General features: G+C 47.9%; 1 protein-coding gene across 2 annotated transcripts in view; it reads left to right on the forward strand.

Moving 5' to 3' along the window:
• The window catches only part of ST13 (ST13 Hsp70 interacting protein), a 54,956-nt gene continuing 40,008 nt past the window's right edge, over positions 1-14,948 (forward strand). For both annotated transcript variants that reach the window (XM_085861331.1, XM_085861332.1), the window contains exons 1-2: positions 1-250; positions 12,047-12,104. In XM_085861331.1, coding sequence (XP_085717457.1) covers positions 141-250; positions 12,047-12,104 — 168 coding nt within the window. In that variant the 5' untranslated portion in view covers positions 1-140. The remainder of the gene's footprint in view (positions 251-12,046; positions 12,105-14,948) is intronic.

Here is a 14,948-nt window from a genome sequence, read left to right on the forward strand (position 1 = left end):
ATGCGTCGTTCTGATTGGCTGAAGAGAGAGGAACCTCGTGAAGGCGGGAGGTGGTGTCGAGGCCCGGCGGTCGTGTTGTAAACGTGGTGCTTTCTTGTGAGTGGATTTTTATTTTGATTGCGGTTAAAAGTGAACGCGTTATGGACTCAGAAAAGATCGTTCAGCTGCGAATCTTTGTGGAATCGTGCAAGTCCACGCCTGCATTGATTCATTTACCCGAGCTGCGTTTCTTCAAGGACTGGCTCCTCAGGTGAGCGGCCTGCGATTACTGGGTCTGGGATGCCGTGCTCAAACCACAAGCACACACTAACACGACGTGGTTTTTATTTTTATTTTTTAATTCGTTCGTTTTGGCTAAATGACCGAGAGCCCGTTTTACTTGTTGCGGCATAAGTCCAAAATCGAATCTTCATTGCTTCGTCACTATTTTATTAAGCTTCTTCTTTTTGTTGGTGTCTTGGAACGCCGCGCTTACATTTTGTCATGCAATATTTATTAACCTCCGCCATCGAAGATCGGAGCTTACTGTTTTCACCCTTTTCTGTTTGTTACTTACGAAATCTAAAGATTTCGTAAGTATATTGATGACGTTTGTTTGTGTTTGTTTGTCTGTTTGTTTGTTTGTAGGCACGATAACTCGAGAACGGAAGAGTCTATCAATGTCAAATTACACCACGTGATTCAGGAGGGTGATGGCGAGTGCTGATTGGATTTTGGTCAAAATCGGTCAAAGGTCAAGGTCACAGTGAGGTCAAATATTCGATTTTTGATGGTTTGGTACAGATAACTCGAGAACAGAAGAAGCGACCAATGTCAAATTACACCACGTGATTCAGGAGGGTGGTGGCTAGCGCTGATTAGATTTTGGTCAAAAATCGGTCAAAGGTCAAGGTCATGGTGAGGTCAAACATCCAAAACATTGAATTTTTTTTTGATGGTTTGGTACAGAATCATCGTAGAAACTTCTGGTTTACGTCGCTACCTTCTCCAGAGACAGCTTTTATTAGACAAGGCCAGAGGTCAAGTTGACGATTTCGTAAGTACCAGTCTATGACTGCTTGTTATCTTGCCAAAACGAAGTTTTTGCAAGATATTGTTACGGCTGTGGAAATTCGCATTACACCATAAAGGGCCCTCAGGTGAGATATCTCCATAGGTACGTGTGTAGTTAGCCCAAATCCGTTGTATAGAGGAAATTTATGTGATGCATCCGGGCTGCGACGCTTTGAGTTAGTCGTTTTTCTTTCTCTATCTTTTATTTCAAACAAACAGCATCTCACCAACCATGCCATCCCCACCACAGCGCCAACCACACGACGCCACACCACCAGCTTCGCCTTTACCTTCACAACCTCATCCCACATCATCGCTTCTACGGCCATTCCCACACCACCTGTGAACATTGAACGTTGGGCTGTCTCGGGCCCGTTCAGCAATTGATGCCAAACGCACCGAGCCGCGAGCGCGAATGGCACCCTTTCCGAGGGGAAAATTTGGATCAGGAATGCTTCATGCCCACTTCTCCGTCCAATGGGCAAGCGCGAGGTGGCTTGGCCCCGCCTCCAGGCGCGTGGAGGTGAATTCCGTCTTGGTCCGTCTTTGCAAAATTTAGGATCAGGGGAGATTCACGCCCATTTTTGCCTGACCAATGGCTGACCGGGGGGGCGGTGTTGGCCCACCTCCAATCACGTCCTGATCTGGGAATTTGCATATCGGCGCCTCCTGAGCGCTATTAAGGTGCGAGCAGAAGGCGACTCGGGGGCTTAAGTTGAGCGGGAAAAGAGGAGAGTGTGTTGTCGAGAAGTTGCTTTTGGAGACGAGGAGCGTCGCGGTGGAGCTGCGGGCGGCTGGTCGGGGCAGGGGAGCTCGGGTCCGAGGCCAGGAGGACGGCAGTCGGCGACGAGGCTGCGGTGTGGGGGATCGCTCGTCTCGTCGCGGGACCCAATTCAGCCAGCCACTCCCCGCCCCCAGGGCATCAACAATTTCTCCTTCCCCCGCGCTGAGATAGTGCAAAAGGGGGCCCCGTTCCTCCCTCACCCCAAACGTAGTGCCAACAAGCACACCAGGGGCCCGGAGTCGCGGCACAGCGTCGCGGACACTTTGCGTCTTACCCGCCAACGCTTCACGAGGACGCGGGTAAGACCTCCCCGGTCTCGCGGACTTAGCCGCTCCTCTAGGTCCCGCGCACATTTGGCCTACTGGCCTGTCTGCCTCCTTGTCTGTGAGGGTGGCTTCTTTCTTTTGCTTTTGTGTAAATGTGTGTTGGCGCCATCTATGAAGTAAAACTGTGTAAGTGTTGCCGTGTGTACGCGCTCGTCGGTTGTATTACATTTGCTTTTTGTGTATGGCTGTATATACATGCTTTCCGTGTGTCACGTAATAAAGTGCTTGCATGTTGAACTGTGCCCGTTTCGCTTCGTCTTTTCTCTATTGACTCTCCATCCTACTTCACGTAAGGGGTTCGTAGTGGGTGCAACATCCCGGTAATTAATCTGAACCGTCCAGGTCGACGATAACACCGCTCGGTTATCCCGATAGTACGAAACCGGCCGCCCCAGCAGCTCGTGTCTGGAGCCGACCTGTGGCGAGCTATGATCGCCCGGTTTACCATCCGCGTGGGTACTTAGGTAGGTCAAGTTTGGCGAACAACCCTATCCTACACGGGTGGCCGATTGGCACGATTGTGGTGAGGTCGAAAGGCCCACCCGTGACTAGCTCCCGGCGTTGTTCCGAGAGGGTCACAACAGAATTGTCTGTCCGGTGGGCGACGTGCCACGATTCGAGTTGCGTGGTCGTTCGCACGCCGGCCGGCGTGAATTCGCAACACTGGTGTCAGAGAGCGGGAAACAAACTCTCCCGTCTCCAGATAAATTCACGAGAATCGGTTCAGGGGTGAGAGGAGTGACCCCCGATTCCCTCCAAATTACGAGCGATCTAAATTATTCTCGTACGAGAAACAAGATGGAGTCTCAAGGCGAGCGTGAGCGGGGGGTGGTAGGAATGGATTTAGAAATGTTAGAATCCATGGCTCAGGATGAGAACCCCGAGCAGGAAATGCTGGTTGTACAGGACGAACTCCCCCAAGCAATCATAGGTCACATGGCTCGGCAGCCATCTTGGATTGAAAATGAATAAATTTTTAAAATCTTCTTCTCCAGAACGGAAAGACAGATTGAGACGAAACTTTACACATGTATTCCCAATGAGGTCCTTTCTCAAGTTTGTTAATTTCTTCTTGATGGGTCACATGGTTTGGTGGCCATCTTGAATTTACCCTAAAACTTTCAAACATCTTCTCCAGAACAGTTGACCTGATCAAGGGGAAACTTCACAGACCTATTGCACATGAGTAGTGAATACAAGTTTGTTAATTTATAATTGATAGGTCACATGGTTTGGCAGCCATGTTGGATTTAAGAAAAATATTAAATAATGTTTTTTCTGGAACTGCTTAACCTATCGAAGTGAAAATTTGCAACTGTCATCCTCCATGATGTCTGCATAGATGGTGAAAATTATGAAGTCACATGGTTTGGCCGCCATCTTGGATTTACCCTAAAACCTTAAAACATCTTCTCCAGAACGGCTAATCTGATCAAGGGGAAACTTCACACACCTATTGCACATGAGCAGTGAATACAAGTTTGTTAATTTTGAATTGATAGGTCACATGGTTTGGCAGCCGTGTTGGATTCAAGAAAAATATTAAATAATGTTTTCTCTGGAATCACATAACCTATCGAATCGAAAATTTGCAATTATCATCTACCACCGTGTATGCAGGCGTGGTAAAATTTACGACATCACACGTCACATGGTTTGGCAGTCATGTTTGATTGAAGGTCTGGGTACCCGGTCATCACTACCAGCAGTTTTTAAGTGGCAGTTCTAGTTTTTTATTTTTTAGTCAAATTTGTTTGATGTTAGGTCAGGCCAGATCAGATCTGTGACTTGCTACAGTTACTATGTTAACCTGTAGTAACATGTTTCGTTGTCTGCGACTAAACCATCTTCCCCACCAGGTTTCCTGGTGAGGAGGGTGTATGGATATGGACACCCAGCAGGACTAAAAACAAGACCTGTCAAAAGGCGGAGGAGCTTCTTGTGAGCCACCGGCCATCCATATCTTGTGCCTATCTGCATCTGTGAATGTCCTCCTGCAGTGGGTAACCTTTCCTAGGAGGTTGGTGGCAGGATTTGCACTACTGCCACCGTAAAAACATTTCGCTCTGCAAAACACACTGACAACGCAAAGAACTGAAAAGCTATTCCGTGGGAGTATCTCCGATGCAGTTCCCCTTCGCAGGGCAGCTCACCGGATGTCAGGATTGGGGCAAAGCCTTTGGGACCCCCCACTCTTTGATGACAGGCAAAACACGGGGTCACCTTCTCGGGTTGGATGGCGGTCGTGTGTCGGGTGGTGCTGAGGTGTCGTCCACCAGATGGCAATCTCGGGTTAACCTGAGGCGGTCCCTTTAGGTGGTGCCTGCAATGTTATATCTCAAAGCGAATATGATCATCTGTCTCTGCTACCATCTGAGCTCCAGCGCTTGAACATCAGTATTGCAGCACTCTGAGATTCAGAAACTGGATTGTGGTGAGATCATGGCAGGTGGTTGCATGTACGACTGGTCTGGTCCCTCTGATGGTTACTTTATCTATGTCCTTTAGTTGCTGTAGCTGTGTCCAATAAGTTGACTCGAATGATAATTGTCGTAACAGCAGTCAACGAGCGTATGATGGGACTGAGGATTCGTCACTCCTTGGGTGTCATTTCCCTGGTCTCTATGTATGCTCCGACTGAGGCGAGTGATCTCACTGTGCAGGACGCATTTTATGCCGTGCTCGAGTCTGGTTGATCAGTGCCCCAGACGAGTTGCTCTTCTGGTCTTGGGCGACTTCAAATCATTGACTGGCTATGAGACATGTTTGTCCCCATGGGTCTGGAACTGCAACCTGAATATCACCAAGTTCCTTGATTTTGCAAGAAATTGTGGACTTCGGGTAGCTGGATCATAGTTTAAGTGCCTGCAGGCTCATTGCCAGACTTGGTATTCCAATGCTGGTGGTGTGGCAAAGGAGATTGACCATATGCTCGTTGATGGCCGCTGGAGGACGATTCAGAACTGCAGGGTCTACCGGAGTACCGAGTTCCTCAATACCGACCACAGGCTTGTTTTAGCAACTCTGAAGTTTCAGTTTCAATCCAGGAGAATGGTACCATCCTCGCCGAGGCTGGATGTTGACAAGCTCAGGGATACGAGAGTCGCTGAGGAGTTTACGAATGGGCTGAATGGATATTGGTGGGGGGGAGTCATTGTGCTGTGGGGAATCTTGAAGAGTTCTCAAATGCCTTCAAGATTCCCTTCCTTGATGTTGCCAGCGGATGTCTTGGAACCCACCGTCAGGCGAAGAGGAAATTTCTCTCCAAAGGCACACCATCTGCTCAAGCACAAGCACCTAGAGCAGTCTGGCTTTACACCAAAGAGATCAATGATTGACTGTATCTTTGTTCTCTCGCTCCTCACCAAATGCAGATGAGAGTTTCAGCAGGGGCTACTTGCAGCTTCTGTTGATCTCTGCAAAGCATTTGAATCAGCGAATCGGCATGCCCTCTGGAGGATTCACCGTCTTTGTGGGAAGCCACCAAAGTTGATCATTCTGATTTCTGAACTATGCTCTGGTACAGAGAGTGCTGTGAGGTGTGGTGGTTCCATGTCCAACTTATTTCCAGTTGTGACTGGAGTTTGTCAGGGGTGTGTACTGGCCCCCACACTCTTCAACACTTCTTGGGAAGTTGTCGGAGAGATCAAGCTGCAGTGCATCGCTTGGGAATGTCCACATCTTTGACCTTGATTTTGCAGATGATCCAGTCATCCTTGCTGAAACGCTGGATGTCCTTGTAGGGGTCCTTGAGGCACTGAATGAAGAATAGGACCCACTGTGCCTACGGGTTTCCTGGATCAAAACAAAGATCCAGGCTTTCAGTGACATCTTGGATGCTGCCATCTTGTCTGTTTCTGTTTGTGGTGAAGATGTTGAGATCGTGGAGAGATTCACTTACCTTGGCAGTGATATTCATGTTTCTGCAGGTCGTGAGCCGGAGGTCAACAGACATCTGTGTTGAGCCTGTGGGAGTCATGGATTCACTGGATCATGGGGTGTCGCTGTCGGTACCTGTGCAGGACGACGCAAGTCCAAGTCTTCAGGTCCTTGGTGCGTCCAGTCTTGCTCTACAGGTCTGAAACTTGGGCTCTGCCAAAGGATCTGAGATGAAGACTTAATTATTTTGGTACCAGCTCTCTTCGGATAATCCTTGGCTATCACTGGTCAGACTGTGTCCAACGAGCGGTTGCTGAGATTGACTCAAATGAGATTTGTTACCTGCATAGTCTGTGCACGTCAGCTACAGCTGTATGGACATGTGGCTTGAATTCCCGACGCTGATCTTGCTTATCAGTTTCTCTCAGAGAGGGAGCCTCGTGAGTGGAGAAGGCCAAACGGATGATGACATGCCTCGTTGCAGCAGGTTGATCGACATCTCAAGTAGATGGTGATGGGCCAGGCATCTCCATGGGGGATGGCCAGAAAGAGGCCACCTTGAGTACCGACGGAAAATGGACACAGCAACGCGCTGCTCTGGTGCATGCTCCCATACATTACCTAACCTTGTCTTATGGATTTTGCAAGTTACGTGTTGTGCAAGACATTTCTTGTTTGTGTGCAGGGTATTTCAAAAATTTGTGGACAGATGTGGATGCAATTTGGTGGGTAGGTTGGGTGTGTGACACGGACAAATTTAATCGATTTTGGGGAAGATACGGCTTTGGATCCAGATACTAGAATTTGTAAAGTGATTGTTCTCCATTGAGAGATAGGGCCAATGATATTTCAAAAATTTATTGGGCCTGATATGTTCTAGATCGGTCATTACGTGGCAGAGGTATGCGCTCCAACGAGTGCCCTTCTAGCTTTCCTCTCTCTGTTTCTTTTTTAAAATGTGCACAAAACCTTGTGTGAGGCCATGGGAGAATGCTTAGGTGCTGTCAAAGTTGAAGATAAAATCACCACTGGAAGCATGTGCAATGTTTCTTATGGCCTGTGACTAGTGGTTATGACTCATTGAGCTGAAAAGCTGTTGACGTCTGAGCCCATTGAGATGGAGCTGATCAGGAAAAAGGAATACCACTGCAGAGGAAACTGCGCTTCTTCCCTGTTCTTCGTTCGCCGAACGACATCCTGCCAGAATGGAGTATGGATGTGACGGGATGTTCACTGTGGAAGCGAGCTGCCACCGCATTTAATGCCAGGCTCATTATCGGGTTTGCTGACCAGATCTCTTCCTGTCTCCCTTTGCATATCTCTTGTCGTGTGATTGAATGGGCCATAAGATTAGAATATTTAAGGAAGCCACAGTTTGCTTGGTTCTTTTTGAGGGCGTGTATATCAATGAAGGGTTAGGAGTGATTATGTTGTTTGTTTATTACATACACATTTACATTGTTCTTGCTTCACGTCATCCTTCCCCTGAACATTTGCTTGTTATTAAATATACCTGGTCTCAGGATGGATTCCCTTGTTCCGGCTGTTTTGTGGTTTATGGTGGTTGCAACTTGAAGTTTGGAAAGCCGCTACTCAGACCATGCTTATAACTGTTGCTCGGTCAAATTAGGTAGGTCATGTGTTTCTATTAACACTCCCTTGGGATAATTCTGCGATCCTAATGAGTAATGTAACATGGCAAACAGGCCTGGGAACGTGTTCGCCACGAGTGAGTTTTCCAACGGATTTGAGTGACAGCATTCTGTGCCATTTTACCAAAATTAACAACAAGAACGATAGCGTCATGGTCCTAGGGGACTCGTATGTTCAAAAAAAACATACCCTTATATTTATTCATTTTATTTAATTTGATTTTTAAATTACAGCCAAACCAAAAGAGATGTCATGATGTGGTTTTTTTTGTTTGTTTGTTTGTTTTTTGCATTTTGTCACATTCATACAGTTTCTTGTGTTCTTCAGAACACGTGCACCTTTCGTGACACCATCATGTCTTAACAGCAAAGAAAAAAAAATTAAAAAGGGAGAAGCGAGGCAGACCAGCCTTGCGGTAGCTGCCACCACACATTGCCTGGGTTCAATTTTGTCTCGATTGAAATTTTTTTTAAATTGTCCTGCAGGTTTGGATTAATTTGAAACAACTTTTACTTAATATAGTTTTTTTTTTTTCTCTCTGAGAAGCATTTCCTTGTTTCAGGGTGGGGCAGACAGATTGGTGTGTGTGTGTGTGTGTGTGTGTGTGTGTGTGTTGTTATGGAAATGGCCCTTATTGGACTACTAAATATAGGATTAGCTCAGATCCCCTATTAAATGCATGTATAGATAGGTTGTTTGGTAAAATGGACGTTGTATGTGTCGGGAGATGTAAGAGGCTGTTTTATTGGTTGTGCGGTGGTGGTGGTGGTGGAACGAGAGGTCCCTCTTCTTCTTCCCCATCCCGGGCGAGGCCCTGCCGAGTCAGCTGAGAGGGTGTGGCCAAAAAGAGGAAGTGACGCGAAGGGGAAGAGTTTGTCAGCAGTCGCTGAGGAAGGCGTGCTCGTGTGTCGAAGGAGCGAACGAGAGAGCAAGCGAAGACCTCGTGAACAACTTCAGTTTGGCAGAAGTGCAAAACTGCAGTCGGTTGAGAGGGTGCTCGTGTGTCAAAGCGAGCGAACGAACAAAGGCTTCGGAGAAAACATTATTGTGTGTGGAAAACAACAGTCGGGTTTTCGAAGCGTGCTCGGAGTGGCTTCAAAGCGAGAGAAACTAAGGCTTCGTGAAAAGGTTGAGTTTTGAGAGGCTGCCTGCACGTCGAGTCTGCCCTTTTGGACAGTGGGAGAGGTGGCCTGCACGTCAAGTCGACTATCGACTCGTATGGGGAGGTGATCGACAGGTTCGGCCTGCGTCTGACCGCGGAGCCTCCGTACTTGCTCACCTCACGGCTCGACGCGTTTGTCGATCTGCCTGCTCAGCTCGGCACCTCGATTTGGGCCTTGTCTGGTGAACGGGCCAGGCCTGGATTTGTATGCTGGACTGAGAGAGATCAGCTGAGGCCCATCGTCGACCTTACGCGGGGTCAGAGCGTGCGGAGACCGCGTGTGGCGCGAAGGGGGCAAGAGTACAACGCCTCCATTTCGCCACGCGGCGCATTTGAGCTGGAGCTCGAATCCATGGACATCCGCCTGTTGCGAGCGACATTCGTGCTTTTGCCACAGTCGTCTCATCCATGAGACATCACCATGTACTCTGTCTTGTCTTGCATGCATGCTGTCTGTCTATCTGTCTTTGTCTGCACGTTATTTAAGGCATATCTTGGTAGCGACCCCCTCGAAACCTGTAGTCCGTGGTTCCCTCGTTAAGAACGGGTTAAGGATTGTTAATAAAAACATTGTCGTGAATTTTGCTTGTGTTGTGATCCCCGATGTTCCCCAATAAATCTGGTTGGTTCGTATGAAGTTGCCGCTATGGATTAATTTGTCGCGTCGAGGAACGATCCGTTTGATTGGCATATAAAACCAAAATGGTTACAAACTGGCAGAAAACGCTCGGCATCTGACAAAACCAGTCTGTAACCAGGGGTTCTATTTCCCCAACTGGCAAGGTACAAGGAGTACGTTGGTATCGCGATTGAAGACGTGTGACCCGAGGCCTGTGCTGAGCTGGCCGGCGTTATAAACCCCGGAGACGGTGGTGGTGAGGGTGGCGCCAAGGACTGTGTGAGAATCCCGCCACCCCGGATCCGCAACAATATATGTATGTATGTGTATATTATCTGTATGTATACATACATACATGCATATATTTCTTGTTGTGGGGCCGAGTTTTGGTGGTGAGCACGACAGCTCGGTGGAGCAGTGGAGTCTGCTCCACTGAACACCTGGAATGTAGATCGTGCTTCTCGGAGAACTCCGAAAGGCACGCGTCCCTTGCAGGACCGTGAATTGCCAATAATTCGGCCGTGTGGAATAGGGTTAATTACCAATTTCGATATACCTAAGTATCCACGCGGCAAAGCTACCGGGGAATTCACACCCTCGGCAGGCCTCAAGCGGAATGAGCCGTTATCGTGCTCGAACCATGCATAACCCGTGCAGATTTTTACCAAGACCCATCGGTCCAAATGCACAACTTACCATTTCCCAATACGTACCGTGCTAAGCCAATGAAAGAAGCACAGAAACGAGCTGATTCATTCAACAAAATAGATATTTATTAACAATGGGGGGAAGGGAACACACAAAGAGCAGAGCCATCACGACTATAAAAGAAATGGAAATTTATACACAAGCACTTATGCAGTTCTACTTGAAGATGCGCCTGCACACACACACACACACACACACACACACACACACACACACACACACACACACACACACACACACACACACACACACACACACACACACACACACACACACACACACACACACACACACACACACGGACCCCTTCGAGTCTTTATTGAAGGTTTCCAGCTCGCGGATAGGTGAGCTGGAGACTCGAGCCTGTGCTTGGACCTGTCCACCTCATGTGGTCTTCGACGATCCTGCTCGGCGGGACTCGAACCCGCAACACGATGCCGCTCCAAGCACCAGGTACCGCGCTCTCCAACCGGCCACGCACCAATCGACCAAGACCGAGGAGAAGATCAGAGGCGACGATGATCCAGCTTGGCGGACTCGAACCCGCAACACGATGATTATGACCACGACCACGACCCTGCTTCACCCAGCCTGGTGTTCCTTTTTATTCTTTTTTTCCTCCGGGGTGAGCAAATCGCCGTCTGATGCACTCTCCACCCTCATTGGCCGGGGTGTCGTGGGAAAGTCGCTCTCTGTGGCAGTCTCAATCCCATTGGCCGGGGTGCCGTGGGAAAGTCGCTCTCTGTGGTGTGATTGGACAAGGGGCATGCCCCTGCCTTCCTTGGCAGAGTCCCAGTCTGAGGCGATGGAAATCTCCGCCCACATACGTGGCTGAACGCACGTGGGCTATGGCTTCGGTATGTGAAGTGAAGGAGATTTGTTGTAAACAAAACTCCGCAGCGCACACATGTAATTCCCGTTAGACACAGGTAGGGGGCCCTAACTATAAGCACGCACTTACCGATATAACTGTTCTATAAGGACCTGAATGTTGTGTGCTCATGGCTGCCAGATTCGTAACAATATATATTTAAAAAAACACTGCTTTTTAATTTTTATTCGAGAACCTTAAATTATTCCCCTACATAAAATACCACGTCAGTTAAGAAGCTAATATTTTGCGTAAATGTAGCCTGACGTTACAGAAAGACGTGACATGATCCACACAATTGATTACCTTCAATGAAGTGCTAAAAGTATCCACCACCATGTTGCAGGCACAAATTGATTGATTGCATCACTGATTATTGCTTTTAATTCACCAATAGTGTGTAGATTTGTGGCGTATACTATATCCTTCAAAATATCTACACAAAAAAAAATCTGGGGATCGGGGTGGCCGTCATGATTTGGACATGACACGATCACCAAAGAGTAGCCTAAGTTTGTTAATGCTGCATTGATTGTGAAGTGTGACTTGTGGTACCATCTTGCTGAAACCGTCCTTGGTTGATTTCATCTTCTGTAAGGTGCCCAAGAATCTCATGGATTAGGTTGATGTAACGTTCTGAGTTTACTGTTTCTGAGAAGAAAATTGGGCCAATAATTCATTGCTGACTTGCAGCACACCAAACACCAATTTTTACAGAATGCAATGACCTTTCATGCATTCCATCAGGTTGTTCACTTAGCCGTAAATGTGATACGTGATACCTCTCAGGATCATGTCATTGGTGGTGTTTGGTCGACAGTACTTGTCGCAAGCGTGGTTATGGTGAGGCAGCGGGGACATGCATATGCCCACATGCTTTTCTTCTAATTGTGTAAAACACTTCTGTGAGCATTGGAGACAAAAAAAATCCCACGATGCCAGATTTGCAGTTTTTTTTTTGATTGCATGTTCCCTCCTTCTCTACCCCCAGCTTGGGTGCGACCATCCCTGCAGCAACTCCACAGGAATCTGCAAGCCCCCCACCAAAGGTGAGTGTGTGAGCGTGTTTGTGCGTGTGTAAGTTTCGTCAGTTGCAGTGTTGCAAGTTGTGGAGGAGGGGAGGAGGATATGTGGCTGTGTGAAATGGGTTTGGATCCACACACACATTGTCATTTCCATGATGTGTGCAAACCTTCGCTCACCTGCCCTGGTGTTTGTCGGGGTGGGGGGTGGGGGGGTGCCTTTCCCCAGATAACCGATTGGTGATTGGCTGAATTTGAAGCCGTGTGTGGGGAAATAAAATTCCGTCCTCTCCCAATGGCTGCCCACTATTCTATCAGCCGGATGGGAAGAGGAGACATCCTGACGATATTTATTTAATAATAATAGATTGTCAATTAAACCTAGCAGAGCAATGTTAACAAGAACGGCACTCAGGAGAGTGCATACCTCCACCAGGCTGAACAGTTTACGTTCTGCAGCCAACTGATAAGCCAGATGTGCATCCGTACCTGAACCAAAATCTCATCGGCTTGTTCTTGTCAATGACCAAGCTCATCCACCAAGTTTTGTCCAAATCAGTCCACAAACGTTTTGAAATATCGTGCTATATGTATTTACTAGCAAATGCCACCTGTTGCTTCGCTGACGGGCGTACTAAAGGGGTGGGGGGGAGAGAAAGGGAGGGGGAGAGTGAGGAGGTGGAGGGGAATAGAGAGAGAGGACGGAGGGAGAGAAGAGTGGTGGGGGAAGGGAAGGCAGACATGCGGTGAAGCGTTAATTACAATTCATACTCTCATCAAAATGATTAAGCCTGGTGTTGGCGTAGTGGTTAGGGTAGCGGCTTGGGATCCAAAAGGTCCTGAGTTCAAGCCTCGTTGGCCGCCTGAATTAATACACACCAGGAGGTTCCCTCAGTCTGTCATCCTTCCGAGGTCAGCGAAGTGAGCACCAGTGTACTGGGCCCGGTGTATGCCCCGGTTAGAATAGGTGTACCATATCCCTGTGTTGTAAGAGGTGACCAGGGTTGCGTCAGGAAGGGCATCCGGCGTAAAAACTAAGCCAAATCACTATGCGGATCATATGGATGATCTGCTGTGGCGACCCCTAATGGGAGCAGCCGAAAGAAGAAGAAGAAGAAGACTCATCAAAATGATTCTGCATCGAATAACAGTGAAGTTTCTGTAATTTGTTTCCATCTTCACTGTTATTGTATGCAGAATCATTGTGATGAGACGGTATGAGTGGTAATTAACGCTCCACCACACGTCTGCCTTCCCTTCCCCACCCCTCCTCACGCCCCTCCCTCCTCCCTTTCTCCTCCCTTTTACTATTCCCGTCAGTGAAGTGACGGGTGGTATTTGCTTGTATAGAATGTAGGATAGCTATAGACAGATGGATAGTCAAGATGTAGTAATCTAACTCTGTGGTAGCCATTTTGGATTTATGCAGCTTTGAAAATGTATGCATTGAAAAAGCGAATTTTGCTTGTGCATTTTATTTTATTTTATCCCCCCCCCCCTTGACTTTTAGTATGTTATTCTGGAGACATTTCTGATAAATCCAAAGGGAAACCACATGTTTCAATTTGTGATGACTTTAGCTGTAGTTTACCCTCGTTTGACTGTACTCTACTGCTGTAAGCCTGGCAACAACAAAGGAGGGGTCAGGATAGATGGGGCTCGCAAGTGAATAAATGTATGTGAAGCCAGGGCAGCAGAACGTTATCAGTGTCAATGGCATATTTGCCATTGCTGGCAGCCTAGGACGGACATGGCAATCTAGTACGGGATTGCGATATTGTTATGGGGCTGGGCCTCGGTGGCGAGCACGACCGCTAGATGGAGCAGTAGAGTCGGCTCCACCGAACACCCGGAATTTAGGTCGTACCTTTCAGATAAATCCGAAAGGTCACGGGTCCCTTATCGGACCGAAGATCGCCAACAGGTCGACCACATGGGATAGGGTCAATTGCCAATTTCAATATACCTAAATACCCACGTCGTCCAAACTACCAGGGAAATTTACCCTCGGCAGGATCTGCGTGATCAGGGCCATTACCGAGCTGGATCCGAGGCGTACCCCGAGCGGAGAGTACCAGAATCCTGCCGGGCCGATTGCACGATTACGGCAGCAATGAGGCCTCCTAATTCCCGTTCGCAGCACGGCAAACCAATGATAGAAAGGACAAGGATGAGCTGGGACATTCAACAAGAGGGGAATTTATTAACAATAGTCGGGGTTTGAGGGGAGCACGTAAGGGAAGTGTTATCCGAATAAGCAAGGCAAATAATGTACAACAAAAAGCACTTAACAGTTTTACTTGTCAGACGGGGGCCCACGGACACGCACACACACATACCCAGAAATGGACCCCGTCGGGTCTTCATTGAAGGCTTCCAGCTCGAGGAAAGGGTGAGCTGGAGACCAGAGCTATCTTGGACCTGTCCACCTCATGTGGTCTTCGACGTTCTGGATCGGCGGGACTCGAACCTGCAACCACAATGCCACTCAAAGTACCAGGGACGGAGAATGAAGGACGGACGCCAAGTCTTTCATTGAACTCCGCCCACCGCGAGTGTTATGGCATCAGGATGGAGCGAGGCAAGGGTGTTGTAGTTGTAAGTGATGTAAAAATTTAAAAGAAAACCCTGACTATCAAAATAACTCCGCAGTGCATGAACATTTAATCACCCATTAGACACGGGATGGATTCTAACTATACACATATACTTCACGAAATAACTGAGCGATGGGGACCTGCCTGTTGTGTGCTCATGGCTGCCAGATTCGTAACAATATTTCTGCAGCTCAGAAGTGAACTTGTGCATTAATGCATTACGCTCCTGATTTTTTTTTTTTTATCCCTCTTTTCCTCTAAAAGGCATCGCTTC

The sequence above is a fragment of the Eptatretus burgeri genome, chromosome 17 (genome assembly GCF_056783735.1).
Source record: "Eptatretus burgeri isolate ZD-2024b chromosome 17, Ebu_testis_v1, whole genome shotgun sequence".
NCBI lineage: Eukaryota > Metazoa > Chordata > Myxini > Myxiniformes > Myxinidae > Eptatretus > Eptatretus burgeri.